General features: G+C 35.8%; 3 protein-coding genes across 3 annotated transcripts; all 3 read right to left on the bottom strand.

Moving 5' to 3' along the window:
- Positions 1-170: 170 nt before the first annotated feature.
- LOC110733339 (uncharacterized protein At2g39795, mitochondrial-like) lies at positions 171-2,437 on the bottom strand. Its single transcript, XM_021913366.1, has 3 exons — positions 1,786-2,437; positions 841-1,187; positions 171-696 (listed from the first exon to the last, which is right to left on the bottom strand). The coding sequence occupies exons 1-3, from the start codon at positions 2,062-2,064 to the stop codon at positions 537-539; spliced, it is 786 nt and encodes a 261-aa protein (XP_021769058.1). The 5' UTR covers positions 2,065-2,437; the 3' UTR covers positions 171-536.
- Positions 2,438-6,247: 3,810 nt separating this feature from the next.
- Positions 6,248-8,856, bottom strand: LOC110733338 (mannose-1-phosphate guanylyltransferase 1). Its single transcript, XM_021913365.1, has 5 exons — positions 8,706-8,856; positions 8,007-8,162; positions 7,671-7,733; positions 7,345-7,584; positions 6,248-7,247 (listed from the first exon to the last, which is right to left on the bottom strand). The coding sequence occupies exons 2-5, from the start codon at positions 8,115-8,117 to the stop codon at positions 6,576-6,578; spliced, it is 1,086 nt and encodes a 361-aa protein (XP_021769057.1). The 5' UTR covers positions 8,118-8,162; positions 8,706-8,856; the 3' UTR covers positions 6,248-6,575.
- A 2,225-nt stretch (positions 8,857-11,081) lies between these two features.
- LOC110733337 (wall-associated receptor kinase-like 20) lies at positions 11,082-14,129 on the bottom strand. The gene is made up of 3 exons (XM_021913363.1): positions 13,281-14,129; positions 13,116-13,175; positions 11,082-12,332 (listed from the first exon to the last, which is right to left on the bottom strand). Exons 1-3 carry the CDS (start codon positions 14,050-14,052, stop codon positions 11,278-11,280), a joined length of 1,887 nt encoding a protein of 628 aa, XP_021769055.1. The 5' UTR covers positions 14,053-14,129; the 3' UTR covers positions 11,082-11,277.
- Between the last annotated feature and the right edge of the window lie 2,600 nt (positions 14,130-16,729).

The following is a 16,729-nucleotide window of genomic DNA, read 5'->3' as shown; positions in this document are numbered from 1 at the left end:
GTTGCTTCATGGCAGTAGATTCAGGTCTATATAAGGATAATTACCAATTACCTAAAGTTCAGCTGATAGTATAGAGTATGACAGATTCACATATACTTCAACTCACAATCTTAGAAATAGATCCTGCCAATATGAAAATTGATTTCCCCATAACTGTACACAATTACGCATATAAAAGTGAGTTTCAGGACTCAACATATGGTAGCAAAACCAGTAGAGCAACCATATTTAAGAATCACTTATTGTGTTGATTTGTTGGATATACACACCACAAACTTCCTAAAGCCTCGAATACTGGTTTAAGAACAAAAAAAGGCAACTAAGGACTGAGGAAGTAACAAGTAAGGCCATACAAGTTTGGCTTAAACAGCTGAAATGGAGCAAATTGTCTCAAAAATATACGTTCAATAAGCTTGTTCTTACATTATGCGTATGACAACTATGAGCAGCAAGAACAATTTTGTAACTACCATCAAAATCTTGATTATGGAACAGTTTCTGGTCAATTTCCTGCCATAGAAGCCCTGTAACCAAGCCTATGCCTCAACAAAATTCTTCACGTCCTTGAGCCACCTCAGATACTCTTTGTTATCCTTCTCGATCATGTACTCATGCAAAAAGTTTGTGGTGCTTGGCTTGATACCCCTGATCTCCAAATATTTGTGGAAAGCCTTTTGCAGATTTTCATCCAAATCACTAAGGAAAAAAAAAGGAAAAGTTGAGTAAATGCACAAGGTTATTTTTTTAAACAAGAATAAATGCCAAGTTAGAGATATAGAACATCATATATAATGCTCAACACAATATAACTAAAATTGTAGAGCATGAATAACTACTTACAGAAAATCAGGACCCTCGTATGCAAGCTGATCTTCAGTATCAGGATTTTTAAGCGAGAGACTGTTGATTGAAATTTCATCTGGATACGCAATGCAATCAAATTCCAAAGACGATCCATCCTTCTTGGTAACAGTTACAAGAAGCGGAACACTGGACTGGGTGCTTGTTTCATCTTTTTCATCCTCGTCATCTTGGTCCTCGTCCTCATCTTCCTCACCAGTTACAAGGCTGGGCATGGATACTTCGACTGAAATGGTCTCTCCCTCATACTGTCTTGTTAGGGTCACAGTCTGCTCTCCAGCATTGTCCTCAATTTCAAAAGGGAAGCCTTTGGGAACCTCTACAGTCTGCAAATGTATGAATTGTAAAATACAGCATCAGGATCAAATCAGAGGATACTGCACAAGAATTACAACACATGCTACCTTCAGCAATATATCTAAGCTACATTTGACATCACTTAGTCAAGGATGTTGAACATTTTCCACTATAAATCTATATACACAATTATGCATTGCAAAAGCAATATTATAAATTGGCCAAAGTTCAATGCATTCTGAATAACCTTCCTAGTACTTCAACTTACAATTACAATTCACAATCATAAAATACAACATTTCAATACGAAATCATAGTGTGTTGTTGTTACTTGATTACTTGGTTAGCATCAATATAAATTAACCGCATATATATGGCAGAAATTGAAATCCAATAACATTAAATAGCATAAAAAAGTTCGAATAACATAAATCTGGACAAATCAAGCCAATTAATTGGCAAAGAAAAGATGAACTAAAGAAAACCCAAAGTCAATTTACCTAATTACCCAGAACAATAAAAAATAAACCCAATTCACAGAAATTCGAAAGTAACCCAGAAAAATCAAAAATCACAAACGCAAAATTTTACAAAATCAAATCAATAAGAGAGAAGTAATGAGAGGACCTTATCGTGCTCCTCTGACTCCTCAACAACACTGATTTCGCTCTGAAGGACATCAAGAAGCTTGTTGTTAGACGACGAAGATTTGGTGGCGACGCTGGAAGAGAAATGGCGTGTGGGGTAGCAAGCAGCAGAGCGAAGGAACTGAGGAGAGAGAGAAGCGCGCTTGACGGCGGAGACGACGGCGGCGGAAGATTGGAAGTTCCTCTGAGCTCCGATGAGACGAGAAGCTAGAGGAGCCGCCTTGTTTGCAGATCTTCGAAGAATTGCAGAGAACGCCATTGTTGAGCTTTGGAGAAAGAGAGAGGATTTAGGGTTTAAGGGGTTTAGGGGAATGAATGAAATGAGGAGGTTTAGGGTTTAAGAAGCTAAGAGTGAGTTGATCGGTGGATAGAGGGTGAAATTGTCATTTCATAATTTTAATGCCCACTCTATTAAAACAAAAGGAAAAAAATAAGGAAAAATTGAAATAAATAATCCTACCTTTGACTCATCTACTCAAAATAATCTCACCTTTGCGTATTTCAGAAATAATCCTACCTTTATACCCCATATTCTCAAAACAAGCCTTTTTACCTTCAACCTGTTTTATAGGTTAAATTTTTATTATTTTTTAATTTTTTTTCTTTAATCTTTCTTCTTTCACCTCACTCCCATGGCAACCACCATGATCATCCCTTGCTGCCTGAGCAATCCCAGCCCCGCCCTTGCTGCCTGAGCCACCCCTACCCACATCCCAAAACCCTCCTAACCCAACCCTTCACAAAACACCACAGCCACCATCCCCACCGCCTTTTACTTGATATCTCCCATCCCGAAACCCCTTAAACCCAACGCTTCACCAAACACCACATCCAACCACGAAACCCCTCCCCCCTTGCTTTGCTTCCCCTCAAGCAATTACATTTCATCAATGTATTCAATTTATGAACAAACCACCTAATTTGAACAAATTGAGGGGTATCGATGGAGAGAACAAAGCGACGGAGACAGAGGAAATAGAAAGCGATGGTCGGAGAGAGAAAACGGGGCTGCGAAGTTGCGTGAAGGAGGTGTTGGCTGATTTGTGGGCTAAGCTCCAGGGTTGGTTGATTTCCGATGGCAAGTGAGGGAAATGTTTTGGTCATGGCTCGGTGGTCGAATGGTGTTCGGTTGTGGTAGCTAGGTATCGGGTCTGGTGGTAGCTGGGTAGTGGGTACCAGGGCTGCCAGCAACACCTGAAGGTGGTTGATTTTTTATTTATTTTTTTCTGGTGTGAGGGTGGCTGGATGTGGTGGTGGTGAATAGGGTAGGTGAAAATCAAGGGGGGCGATTGGGTAAGGCTTTTCCGGCGGACTGCTGGGTGCTTGGCGGCGACTGATCCGGCGAGGGAGGGGGGCTCCGACAAGGGAAGGAAGAAGATGGGTTATTGTTTTTTTTTTATTCCTTTATTTAAAAAAATAATAAAATAAAAGTAACCAATTAGAAGACAACACATGGCAAAATACCTTCTAAACAGGTTACCAAATTTACGAACAGGTAAAAGGCTCGTTTTGAGAATATGGGGTATAAAGGTGGGATTATTTCAGGAATACGCAAAGGTGGGATTGTTTTGAGAAGATGAGGCAAAGGTGAGATTATTTGTTTCAATTTTTCCAAAAAATAATAATAACCTTTTAAATGGTCCATTTTGCGAACAAAAAAAAACCTCGGTTAGAGGGGTGGCTTGCTGAGTTGCTGGTGGTGGAGTGGTGGTTTTTGTTAGTTGTTTTTAATTTATATATTAATTTAATTATTAAGTGGTTTTAATTTATATATTTTTCTTAATTATATTTCACTCTTCATATGGTCTCCACCCTTTTATTATTATTATTATTATTATTATTATTATTATTATTATTATTATTATTATTATTCAGTGGCGGAGCCAGGATTTATAATTCGGGGGGACAAATTTTGGAGGTTAAAGTTTCGGCAAAAATCTCAAGAAAAAAATTGATCACCTAAATTGTTTAATATTTATTTGAAATCACATATGCCAATTATTTCTATATGGCAAAAGAGGAATAAAAAAGTTTTATTGTATATTAAGAAAATTATCCAACAAAAATGAATAAATTTATGTTTGTAAATCCCGTTATGTAATCACATAATTGATATATACGAATTAATTACCTTATCATAAAGTCAAATAATTATCGTTAGAACAAATTGATGGTAGATATGAAGGGTCTGGGTTTGAGTTACATTCGAAAAAATAAACTCAACTTTCTCAAATCAATCATATTATTACATATGTATTTCGTATGTATTAATAAAAGTTAAAACACAGTTACAAACAATTAATTAATAGTAATCTATTTATTAGAAATGTAAAAAAATAGAGTTTAAGCACATAATAAAATTAAAAATCCTAAAACAAGAAATAGGAAATGAAAAATAAAATTAAAAAGACTATTGAAAATTAGAGTAATCAAAAAACAAGTAGGGGAAAAAAAAACAAAAAAGCTGAAAAATAGTAGAGTGGGGAATCGAACCTAAGACCAAGGCACAGCCTTACTAAGGACTCAACCACCAAACCATATTCAATATTGTGATATTTACTGTAAGTATATGATATTTATAGCCTTTTACTGTATTTTCTTGATTTTTTTTTTTTAAAAAAAAAAACTTTTTTTTCGAAAATGGGGGGACAACTGTCCCCCCTTGTTCTAATGTGGCTCCGCCAATGTTATTATTATTATTATTATTATTATTCTCTCATATTCCTACTTTCTATTACGAGTATCTCTATTCTACTCCGTATGATTGTTATATTCCAAACTAACCTCACTAACGTAATATGAGTATATTACACCATCCAACTCATTTCCTAAAACTTAGTCCGGTCAAACTAATACATATAAAAATTAAATATGTGTTATTTAATTAAAATTTTGGATTTTTAACTGTAAGTGTAAATTGAATAGTGGATATCACCCGTATTGAATACTGAGTGCTTAGAGGTTGTTAAAAAGCTGAAAGAGAGATTAATGGATGGTTCTTAAGTTATGATAATTTGAAAGATTTTAGAGTTTGCTATCTTATTTACTACCTTCGATTCTTAATACTCGCAACAAAGGGAGTATTATTTGTGAGACATAAAATATTTCTTTGTTGCGGATAATAAGAACTGGATGTAGTATTTATTTTTTCCCCTGTGTTTTTAGGGAAGGCTAGCCAGTAGTCATATAAATAATCTAGCTGTTTGCATCTAAAAAAAAGAAGGGGAAGAGAGGAGGGGGGGGGGCTTAGCATCAAAGGGAATATTCTACAAATTGTTTAAGATTCCTAAGAATCTTGATTGGCTTTTGGAAGGGACCAATTGGCCAAATCTTCCAAACATAACTAATGTAGTAGTGTACAAATATAAGTACTCCAAAAGTCTTTGTCACCAACCAAAAAAAAAAAAAAAAAAAAAAAAAACTCCATAAGTCCAAATGTCAACACGATCTACATAAATATTGACCAAATAGATCTAAAGTGTTCAAAAATGTGTTAGATTTCTTAGATTTGTGTTTGGGAGTAAATTATATACTCCGTAATTAGTATCAAAATTTGACTAATTACGTGTTATTAAAATCTAAAAATCAACCAATGATTTATTCAGTACTAATTAAAATTTTGAAGACTAAATATTATCACAAGTTTTCATTTATTATTTTTTGTTCTGACATCTTCACGTTGAGATGCATGAAAAAAAAAAAAAAAAACTGAACTTAGGAATCAACCAATCACAGTAATAATAGTATAATAATAGGTGGAATTGGTTGCCATTTCACATGGTAGGACACTTTCACAGCAATTTGGCCACACATGAAAATGGAGAATGAACTTATATCAGAGTTTTAATCACCATTTATATTTTCCACTTTAAGTAGCCTGTCCTCAAAAGATTTACGCATTACTTATTAGCTAATGTATTGCCCCATGCTTTTTGTAGTACCAAATCATACCATACTCAATGAAACTCCTGCTTATAAAGGTTTCATGATCATAGCATTGTTTTGAGATTTTGATGTTCGTCTTATTTTACCGATCAAAACTTACTTTGTACTCGTATTCTCGTAATATTAACAAGACCTATAAAAAGTTAAAAATAAAAACACTAGTGTGATCATTTCTCAATGAAATGTTACTGGTACCGATTAAAACTTACTTTGTACTCGTATACTCGTAGTATTAACAAGACCTATAAAAAGTTGAAAATAAAAACTCTAGTGTGATCATTTCTCAATGAAATGTTACTAGTATATAGAATTGGGCCACCCTGAATCCCTGATGGGCAAAATTGTGGTTCCACCACTACCTAACACATCAATTATTTTGAATAAGTAGAGTTGGTTGTGCATGGAAGGTACACTGGTTGCTCAAAAACTTAATTTGCAATTTCAAGGAAATTTGAATACAAGGAGAGTTCTGAAAACTCGAAATAGACACAAAAAAATAGGAGAAATCCTGATATTGAACATGTTCTAAGTGCTTGAAATCAAGAATGTATTATTGAAAGATTACAACAAAAAATCAATGAGATGAACCACAGAAAAATCCAAAGAAATACAATTATTTTCCTATGTACACAACTTGGGAGCAAGGGCACAGGGCTAGTGAGATAAATGATTAACAATTAACATACACACTTCACATAGTGATGCTCATTGGAAAATTTGCCAAAACTCACTCTTAACAAAATGCAATTATGCAACAGAGAACATATGAATAGAATTAAATTACAACTTCCTGAGAATAATCTACCTTGTCGAGAGCTATCTGAATCACATTACTATCTCCGGCTTCAAAATGCTAGTTTTGATCTCCTTGTGGGGCAAAACAACCCCGCCATTGCTGTAAATTTCATCACAGACATGAACATCTTCTCCAAGAACTGTCATATTCTCTACTCGAGCCCACTGCCCAACTGTTGAGTGCCATCCGATGATGCTGCTGGAGATGCAAGCATGTTTCTTGACCCGAACCCCTCGCATAATTGTGCAGCGAGAAAGTCTCACACCCGATTCTATCACACAGCCGGGTCCAATTGCTACATCTGGCCCAATGAGACATCCCTCTCCAATTTTCGCGCTCTCATCAACCAAGACATTGCCAACAATATGAGATCCACTGGCAAGTTTCGGTGACGAATTCTTTCTCAGAGAATCAAGGTAGAGCCTCAAGCCAGTAATATAATCTCTTGGTTGTCCAATGTCCATCCAAAAACCAGGTAGAACCATAGCAAAGAGCTTATTCTCAGATGCAATTTTGGGGAAGACCTCTTTTTCAATTGAAGTGGGTCTTAGTTCAATCTTGTCAAGGACGGATGGGTTCAATAGGTAAATTCCTGCATTAATCTTGTTACCCACAAAGATTTTGGGTTTTTCAACAAACTTTTCTACCTTCCCAGTGGATTCCTCCATTACTACAACCCCATACTTTGATGGTTCATCAACCTGTCAGATTACAAACAAGAACATTAAAAATTTGACAAACAGATCACACAACAATGGTTATAGGAAAATGAAGCAAGAGGCAGTCTAATTTAAGTACCTTTGTTACCATAATCGAAGCCTCTCCACCGTGACTTTTGTGGAACTCAATCATTGCTTTTAACGGGTATTCACTTATAACATCGCTGTTAAGAACAAAAAATGGCTCACCTGATTCATCAACCAGTTTGTCCCTAGCCAAAGCCAAAGGACCAGCAGTACCCAGAGGCTCAGTCTCTTGGGAGCAGGTAATTGTGATCCCAAGCTTAGCCTCAAAGTCCTTCAAGAAGTTTAACATCACCTGTCAAAGGCACAGAATAATATTCGTGTTAATACTTGAACTATAGCACCATGTGTGCAACTAAGTTCATAGAACAAGAAATTCACCTCAGGTTGGTAATTGATAGCCAAAACCACTTCAGTAACTCCAACAGCCTTCAGAGCTTCAATCTGAACATAATTGCAGAAAATATTTATGAGAAAAAACTAGTCTTTCACAGCAAGAATGCTTTTACAATTCTTGCTTGCACATAGATCAAATAACACCATGTTCCAAATTCATGATATTTGGCATTATAATTCTGAAGTCTTAATTGTGCCATGACATAAGAATCAACATATTCTTCAAGGTGTCACAAATGGCAAAATGCAGGCAACCATTACAAATCATAGACACACATCAAATCCCAAGAACATGAATTCATTATAGAGAAGATTACAAACCTGATGCATGATCATTGGCTTGTTAGCGAAATCGACAAGAGGCTTAGGGACACTGAGTGTCAATGGCCTCAGCCTAGTTCCAAAACCTCCAACAAGAATCAAAGCCTTCATCTTGAATCACTAAATTGCTGTCCTTGTATGATTTGAAATCAAAACCTAATCATAAATAAACATATGAAACAATGAAGCAGGGCATAAAATTAAACAGAATGTTTAATTTTGAATGAGCAAAGATTTTATACATTAAGCAACAAGTATCAAAATTAAATCTATGTACTAATGTACAAAACCAGAAGATTTATTTGACCACATTGAAAGTAGAGATTTGCCCACTTTTAAAGACTTTGACTTAATTTGACCAATCCCCAACCAATTTATATATCCTAAAATCAAAATCCCAACAACAATCAATACCAAATTGAGGTTATAGACCCAATCGACCACTCCCAATAAGACCAAACACACCAAACTTACAGAAATCATAAAAAATTGATTACAGACAAAAGTCACAAAACCCCACAAACTAAATCACAAATCCCAGCATTGCCCATTTGTATCAAGAGTCTAAAACCCACAAATTTTTATTTAGCAAAATTAAGAGAAATCCAGCAACATGATTAAGAACAACAACAGCGACATAAAATTGCTTAATTAATTAAAAGGGTAAACAAAATATAAAAAAGGATGAGATTAGAAGACCTGAGAGAAGCAATTGGGTGAATCTGATATCCCTCTTTCTCTCTTCTGGAGGAAGAAGGTGTCGGTCGATGGATTGTTGAATGGTGATGAAATAATGGGAAGATAATGAATAAATGTAATTTGAATGAACTGTATTTATATATATATATATACCAGTACAGGAAAATTAATATGTTAGTCTGCTTAATTTTACCTTTAACTCGCTTACAAGTTTTTTATTTGGTGTATGTATAATTCTATTATGATTTGTATGGATTAAAATCTACTCTTCCCATTTGACTAGTTGAACAGCCAACAAAATAAATAAAATAAATCATATAACTTTTTTTTTTTTTTTTTTTTTTAAATGTCAATACTTGTACTACCCTGTATATAATTTGTACTTTATGATATACATGTATAAATGTAAATCACATGTAATTTTGTTTTCATATACTCTTATCGTATTAGCTTGGTTCACTAATATTAGATCATGAAAATCGTGAGTATTGATGTTTGATTAGGGTCTTTCACCTTCTCTTATAAAAAAAATATGGTACAACACATATTATATTTTCTTTGCTAAGTGATCCAAAATAAATGATCAAAAAGCAATTTACTCCGTAGTTTCTTAATCATCTTTTGTAATGCAATCATATATAACCTTGTTAAAATTATCTTAGTATATAATTTTAAAATATACTTGGTAACTTTTAATAATCAAAAGAGAATGTAGGGAATTTAAATTATACTATATTATGTTTTCTCTTTCAAGATTTTCAAACAAATAAGAATGGAGTATTAAAGAAAACTCCCAAATACTTTATCCCTTTAAATTGGTATTAGTATGAGGGAGATAGCCCACCACGCTAGGCTTTTTATGGGGTTTTCCCACCACTCTCTTCTTTTTTCTTTCCCCTTTTCCTTTTTCTTTTTCTAAATGAGGGAGTTGAGTTAGGTGGTGTACACATTTAGATGTTGAATTTTTGTTATTTTTTTTTGAAGAAAATTTATGTATATATAACATTTTTTGTTCATTTAACAAATTATCATTTAGAAAAAATTGCTCATTTATTTATTTAGTATATACGACCACAAAAACCAAGTACTCGAATACTACATATTGTACATAATTTCAATCACCATACAATTAATTGAAAGTCAAGTATTATAGAGTATGTAATTTAACTAGATTAGGGGAGTATCCATTTTATGAGTGTTAATATACTTATCTCTCTTTCTTGAGATAGCTCAAATGGAATTTCCTAGATGTGAAGGAAGGGTGCCAAATCTCAATCCTCTCAATTACAAACCTTTTAGTGTTTGACCACCAACCATATATTATAATTTAATTTGTGGATATGGACCAAATTAACCTAAATTCCTAGTCCCTCAGCTCCTACATATTACAGAACAATTTCATATTACAATATCATATGGTAGAAAGATTAAATTGTGTTAATAATAACAAAATATAGGTGCAAGTGCAATTATTTTTTTAAAAAATGCAATAACATTAATGATAATAGTAAGCTTATTCCAAAGTTACAAAAATCTCACGGTTAAGCTTAATTTTTTTTTTATATTAAAAGAAAAATTTGTTATTTTTTACAAGTATGAATATGATTGTAAAATTTTGTTTTTTTTTTTTAACTTGTAATAAGCGCGATAAAATATTATAATAGTCATGTATAATTATTATTAAGATTTTAGTAGTGATGTATAATTATTATTCTCAATATGATGAAAGATTTTTTTAGCTAACATTTGACTACATAAGTACGGAACTCATACGATTAATAAGGAATTCTTCACCAAAATAAAAAAAATGGAGGGCCTAGTAATTTATTAAATGTTTTAAAATAGACTACGTGACTATCAATTGCTTACAAAAGAGTATTGTGTATTTTATGACCGAACAATGTGAACAACTGTCACGGGCAAACTAGTCTTGACCATAACCAGGCCATGAGCCCAAGGTGTGATACTTTATAAATGAATATATTGATAAGGCACAATTTCAACGATGATGGTAAAGCCCAAGAAAAGGCCCAAGTTATCTGTGTGAACCAATCACAATACCATACTGTTAGATGCTAAGACTAGTTTGAGCTGATATAAAATGAGTTTGTTTACTCAACTAGCCTCAAGTTTGTCAACCATTGTACCACATTTGTTGCAGTTAATCGTCAAATTACATTCTTCTGCTAGTTTTGTGCTTGTGCCCCTCCGAGGCCCCGAGCACGAGAGCTTGGGCAGAGAGACCAGCTAGATCATATGATCAGAACAACCTTTCCTATGGAGTTAGTCATGTTTATGCCATTGTTGAACAGACAGCTAGTATGAGCAGAGGTTTTAGATTTATCAAGTGTTTTATATCATGACTTGATCAAAGTATATTGTAACAAATTAAGTTGAAGCCTTCTAAGTATTAGATTTCATAGTCAGTATGGAAGCTGTGCATAAACGCATTCCATTCCAAGAAGCCAATACATCATATAATAACTAACAATTACACTAAACAAAGTAAAAAGACGCGAAAGTTTTGATTTAAATCAGTATCTGAAACTAAACAGAAAGTTGTGCAACTAGTCTACAATTTCTTAGCTGTAGCAATGCTGATTATATACTCAATTTCTTCTGCTATTTCCTTCATGGAAGGCCGGTTTTGCCTGCGCTCCTCCAAGCACCCAATGGCAAGAAATCCTAACGCCTTCATAGTGTCTATCTCCATGCTGCTAGCTCCCTCTTTCAACAGAGGATCTACAGCATCCAGCATCCGTTCCTCATCCACCAACCTCTTAACATACATAGCCAAGTTAACATCATCAGCTTCTCGATTAAAGTCAATAGCCTTCTGTGATGTTAAAAGCTCTAACAGTACGACTCCAAAGCTGTAAACATCACTCTTATCTGTCAACTGATAGTTCCTATAGTACTCAGGATCTAGATATCCAAGAGTCCCTTGTGCGCAGGTAGAGATGTGACTCATATCCGTCTCAGCCAACCTTGACAACCCAAAATCAGAAACCTTAGCATTCAATTTCTCGTCTAGCAAAATGTTGGATGACTTTACATCTCTATGATAAATATTAGGATTTGCTGAGAAGTGGAGGTATGCAAGGGCCTCAGCAGTATGATAAGCAACGCTCAATCGATGAGACCATGTAAGACGGCTATACCCTCCAGGTTTATGCGCGTGCAAGTGATCATACAGTGTACCATTAGAAATATACTCGTACACCATTATAGGTTGCTCAAGCTCAACACAACAACCAAGTAAACGAACAAGGCTCTTGTGATTAACTTGGCAGAGGATTCGGACTTCATTCAGAATCTGATCAGTTCCTTTCGCGTTACCAACCTTTGCACACTTGACAGCAGTAAGTGTGCCATCATAAAGAGTACCTTTGTAAACGTCACCATAACCTCCAGAGCCTAAAAGGCGGTCTTTAGAGAAGTGGTTGGTGGCTTTCTTGATCTCCCTACCACTAAAGATCTTGGCAGTTCTTCCTCCACCAGAGTTCAGAACCTCTTCTCGTTCCTTCTTTAGGCGATCTTGAGCTTCTTTTATCCTGCGTTGACGTTTGTAATACATTGCTACTATGGTTGCAAGAACAAATGCACCTCCTATCCCCGATACCAAGCCTAAAAAATAAAGTAAAAACGTTTATGTCAAACATATATACCAGCAGAAATGGGCATTAGAATTTATTTCTTTTGAGGCAATTGGCCATTAGATTTGTTATTAAGGTTTAAGGTGTATTTATCCTCAATTTAGCTTAGATCAATGGTTTATTTGCAAATTAGTAAATTACTTTAGTGCACGTTCTTGCTTATATTCATGTTGGAGACTACCTATTTAGTACAGTACTAGTAGTAATCAAATCTTTAAATTTTGTAATGTGTTTTCTTAATTTCATGATTAGTAAGTTGTAAGGTTGTTACAATTTATGTGTACTGTGTAGGTATGTAATTGTAATACAGGTAACAATTGTAGTATTAGTACAATGTAACAATAAGAAGTTACACGACTAAAATCCTCAAATTCTAAAAATTCAACTTCTTTTACTCACCAACTGCAAGAACATTATTAGACAAGTAATGTTATTTTTAAGCATATACGAAGTAAATACCTAGTCACATAAAAGGACAATAATCACAATATGGAGTACAATACATGAGATTCTATAAATGTTAATGTAAGACATTGCACGATTTGCCACATAAGTGCACATAATTTTATACGGTACTAAATAAGGTTTTGATGAGTTTTAATACTTACATACGTTCATGTATATCGTCAATAAGTTCAAATAATTTAAGTTCATGCAAGATACTCCTTAAGTTTTATTCGGAGTACTTGCGTTTCCAATTTGCATTGTTGCATATAGCAATTGAACATTAGTCGACTAGTCAAAGAAGTTATACCTGCAATTAAGGCAGCCTTATTTGAATCATCACACCCTCCTTGTTTCTCACAAACATAATCTGCAATTTTCAAACCATCATTAATATCACCATTAACATAATCAACAACTAATCCTAGGATTACTACTTTCACATTATTAATAACCCAAAAAATTAATTACTTACTTGGACTGCAAATTCCATTAATACCATCCCAATGAAGCCCAGAATTACAAAAACACCTACTGGTCCCCACTGAGTTAATATCAGCCCTACACGTGGAATTCCCACCATCAACGGCACAATCTGCCTCAGTCCTACAAACTGGTTCCTGTGGTAGCGTCCACTGGATCATCAACCCGGGATGACCCCACTGGCCCACGGGCTTATTCGGGTTCAAGTCCACGAAACTACGGTAAGCCCGACAACCCGCTTCCCTGACCCGAATAGAATACGACGTCGTTCCACCACCAGCACGAAAAGTACAACAAATAGGCGACCTCTCACACGCGGAAGCCTCACGTGTGGAGTTAACATACACGTGACAAAGACTGTTAGAGGAGCAGTTAAGTGGGGACCCCAAGAGAGACTGGGAGCAGTTAAGGAACATGATGGTGTTGTCACCCGTGACGTTAAACGGTGCCGTTTGGTTGAGTTGGACACCTTGGGTGGAAATATCTGATGTGATGCAGGTGTTGGGGAGGAAAGGTGAGGGCGCAATTATGAGGCGTTGATTGGTTGGTGTGATGGAAGTGATTGGGTAAGTGTTGTTGGAGGTTGGGAATAGTAGTGTTGAGTTGTTGTTGCATTGGATTTTGTAGTCTTGGTCACCGCACGAGGGGGCCGTGCTAAGTGGGTATGGAACACGGGTTGTGCCGCACAGGGGGCATTCGCGGGATGATGTGGTGGTTGTTGCGGCGGCTAGGAGGAGGGCCACCGTGAGTAGGAGGTGGAGCATTTTGGAGGAGAGAGAATATTTGGGGACGGAAATGTTGTGAGTTGGTGGTACTAAAATGAAATGAAATGGGTTGCATGTAGGCTTATATAGATTATAGAATTATACTCCGTATTTTTCTGACATTTGACTTTTGAAAGTTGATGACCAGTCAGATTTTTGTCACATTTAAGGTTCTAGTCTTCTAGAGTTATTGTCATTGGTTCAAAATCTTTTGATGCGTATTGAGATTTAATGCAAGTAGTAGTTTAAAATTTATTTTGTGACAATCCAAATTATTGGTGGGACGCAATTGGATTTTAAATATGGTTTTATTGGCCTTAAAATTCTGAATTATACTTTGGACACAACTAGAGCTATCAATTTGAGTAAGTGGGTCGGATAAGAGTGGATCTGGTCAACTTAGGTCGGGTCAATTCATATTAATTCTATAACCTATGCGAATCGGGTTTGGGTTGGGTCATGCCATACTTCTTATCGGGCTTGGGTCAGGTTTAGGTCGGGTTACATTCGAATCGGGTTAACAATAGCCCGGGTTTAATTCAGGTTTTCACGGGTTAAAACAGGTTAGGGTAATTCTCAGGCTCGAGTCGGGTGCAGTTCAAGTCAATAATTTACAGGTTAGAATCAAGTCGGATCATTCTCGGGTTTGAGTCGGGTTCGGTTCAAGTCAATAATTACGGATTATAATCAGGTCGGGTCATTCTTGGGTTCAAGTCGGGTTCGGTTTAAGTCAATAATTTGCCGTGTATAATCAGGTTGGGTCATTTTCAAGTCGGGTCATTCTCGGATTCAAGTCGAGTTATATTCAAGACTTCAAGCCAATAATTTGCAGGTTACAATCAGGTCAGGTCATTTCCCGGTCAGGTCATATTCGGGTTCAACTAAATATAAATAGATAATTATCATTTTTATCAAGCTAATCATTTCCTTTAACTATAATATATATGGCAATATACTAGGGAATTAAAGTCTATAATTTAGGAAGATAATTATCTCCTTTGACCATACAACAAATATATACTATATTTAACTCTTAAATTTAAGGATGATGCTCCTTTCTTTTGCTAGCCTGGACCGACTTGGTCTCCCTAGACAAAATGCATTGATCAACAATAATAAGGTGGTCTAAATTGCATTTAAGGTGATTTGAAATCAAGTCAGGAACAATTTGGGTTGAATTTAGGTCTGGTCAATAACAAGTCGTGTTGATTTTGTGTCGAGTTAATAACAGATCGGATTGAATTTTTGGGTCAGGTTAGTAATAGGTCTGGTAAAATTCGGGTCGGGTCAATAACAAGTCGGGTTGATTTTGGGTCATGTCAATAACAAGTCGGGTTTGTAGCAGGTTTGTTTAAATTCGGGTCGGGTAAGGAACGGGTCGGGTTGAATTCAGGTCAGGTTAGTAACAACTAACAAGTCCGGTTAAGTTCGGGTTAAAATGGGTTTGGGTCAATTTCGGTTCAAGTCGGGTTCGGTTAAGGTCCATAATTTACGGGTTACATTCGAGTCGGGTAATCTCCAAGTCGGTTCATGTTCGGATTCGCTTATCACATACTCGGTCACCTCGCGTCTAGGGTTAGTTTTAGGTCGGGTTTTGGTCACCGCTTTTTCGGGTTCAGATGGGTCGGTTAATAATCGAGTTTGAGATGGCATTTCGGGTCGGGTCAACTTTTGATAGATCTATTAGGGACCATGGTAAACATTTTGGCAATTTTTATTTCCGGGAGAAAAAAGTAAAAAAAATTCCAAAATTGAAGGCTAATATCCACGCTTTTTGAGAAATTTTGCAGGTTTCGGGGCCCGGCGTAGAAACGTCTTGATATTTTAGGGGATACATCTCGAGGTCATATAATGCCGTTTGGAACCATATATGATCATTATATGTTGTCATAAATGTTCGTAGTAGGCTTTAGTTAATGAAATTCGTGCAAGTTATAAACCGGTAAATTGGGCGTTAAAAGGAAAATTGGATGGTTCCACCAACCCAATTGGACTCCCAGAGGGTATTAGGGTCCATGGTAAACGTTTCGGCAATTTTGTATTTCCAGGCAAAAAAAAGTTCAAAAATTCCAAAATTGAAGGCTAATATCCACGTTTTTTGAGAAATTTTAGAGTTTTCGAGGCCCAGTGTCGTAAAGTCTTGAAATTTCAGGGGATACATCTCGGGGTCATATAACGTTGTTTGGAACCATATTTGATCATTATTTTTTGTCATAAATGTTCGTTGTAGGCTTGAGTTAATGAAATCGGTGCAAGTTGTAAACCGGTAAATTGGTCGTTTAAAGGCAAATTAGATGGTTCCACCCACCCAATGGGACTCTTGGACGGTATAAGGGACCATGGTAAATACTTCGACTAATTTTAATTTCGGGCAAAAAAAATTCAAAATTGAAGGCTAATATCCACGTTTTTTGAGAAATTTTGAAGGATCTGGGGCCTGGTGTCGAAAAGTCTTAAAATTCTAGGGGATATATCTCGGGGTTATATAATTCCGTTTGGAACGAAACATGATCATTATTTGTGTGTTATAAATGTTCATGGTAGGCTTGAGTAATGAAATCAGTGCAAGTTATAAACCGTTAAATAGGTTGTTTAAAGGAAAATTGGATGGCTCTACCCACCCAGTTGTCCTGGACTCCCGAAGGGTATTAGGGACCATGGTAACATTTCGGAAATT

The sequence above is a fragment of the Chenopodium quinoa genome, unplaced genomic scaffold (genome assembly GCF_001683475.1).
Source record: "Chenopodium quinoa cultivar QQ74 unplaced genomic scaffold, ASM168347v1, whole genome shotgun sequence".
In the NCBI taxonomy this organism is placed as follows: domain Eukaryota; kingdom Viridiplantae; phylum Streptophyta; class Magnoliopsida; order Caryophyllales; family Amaranthaceae; genus Chenopodium; species Chenopodium quinoa.
This window is presented reverse-complemented; position numbering and strand designations above follow the sequence as displayed.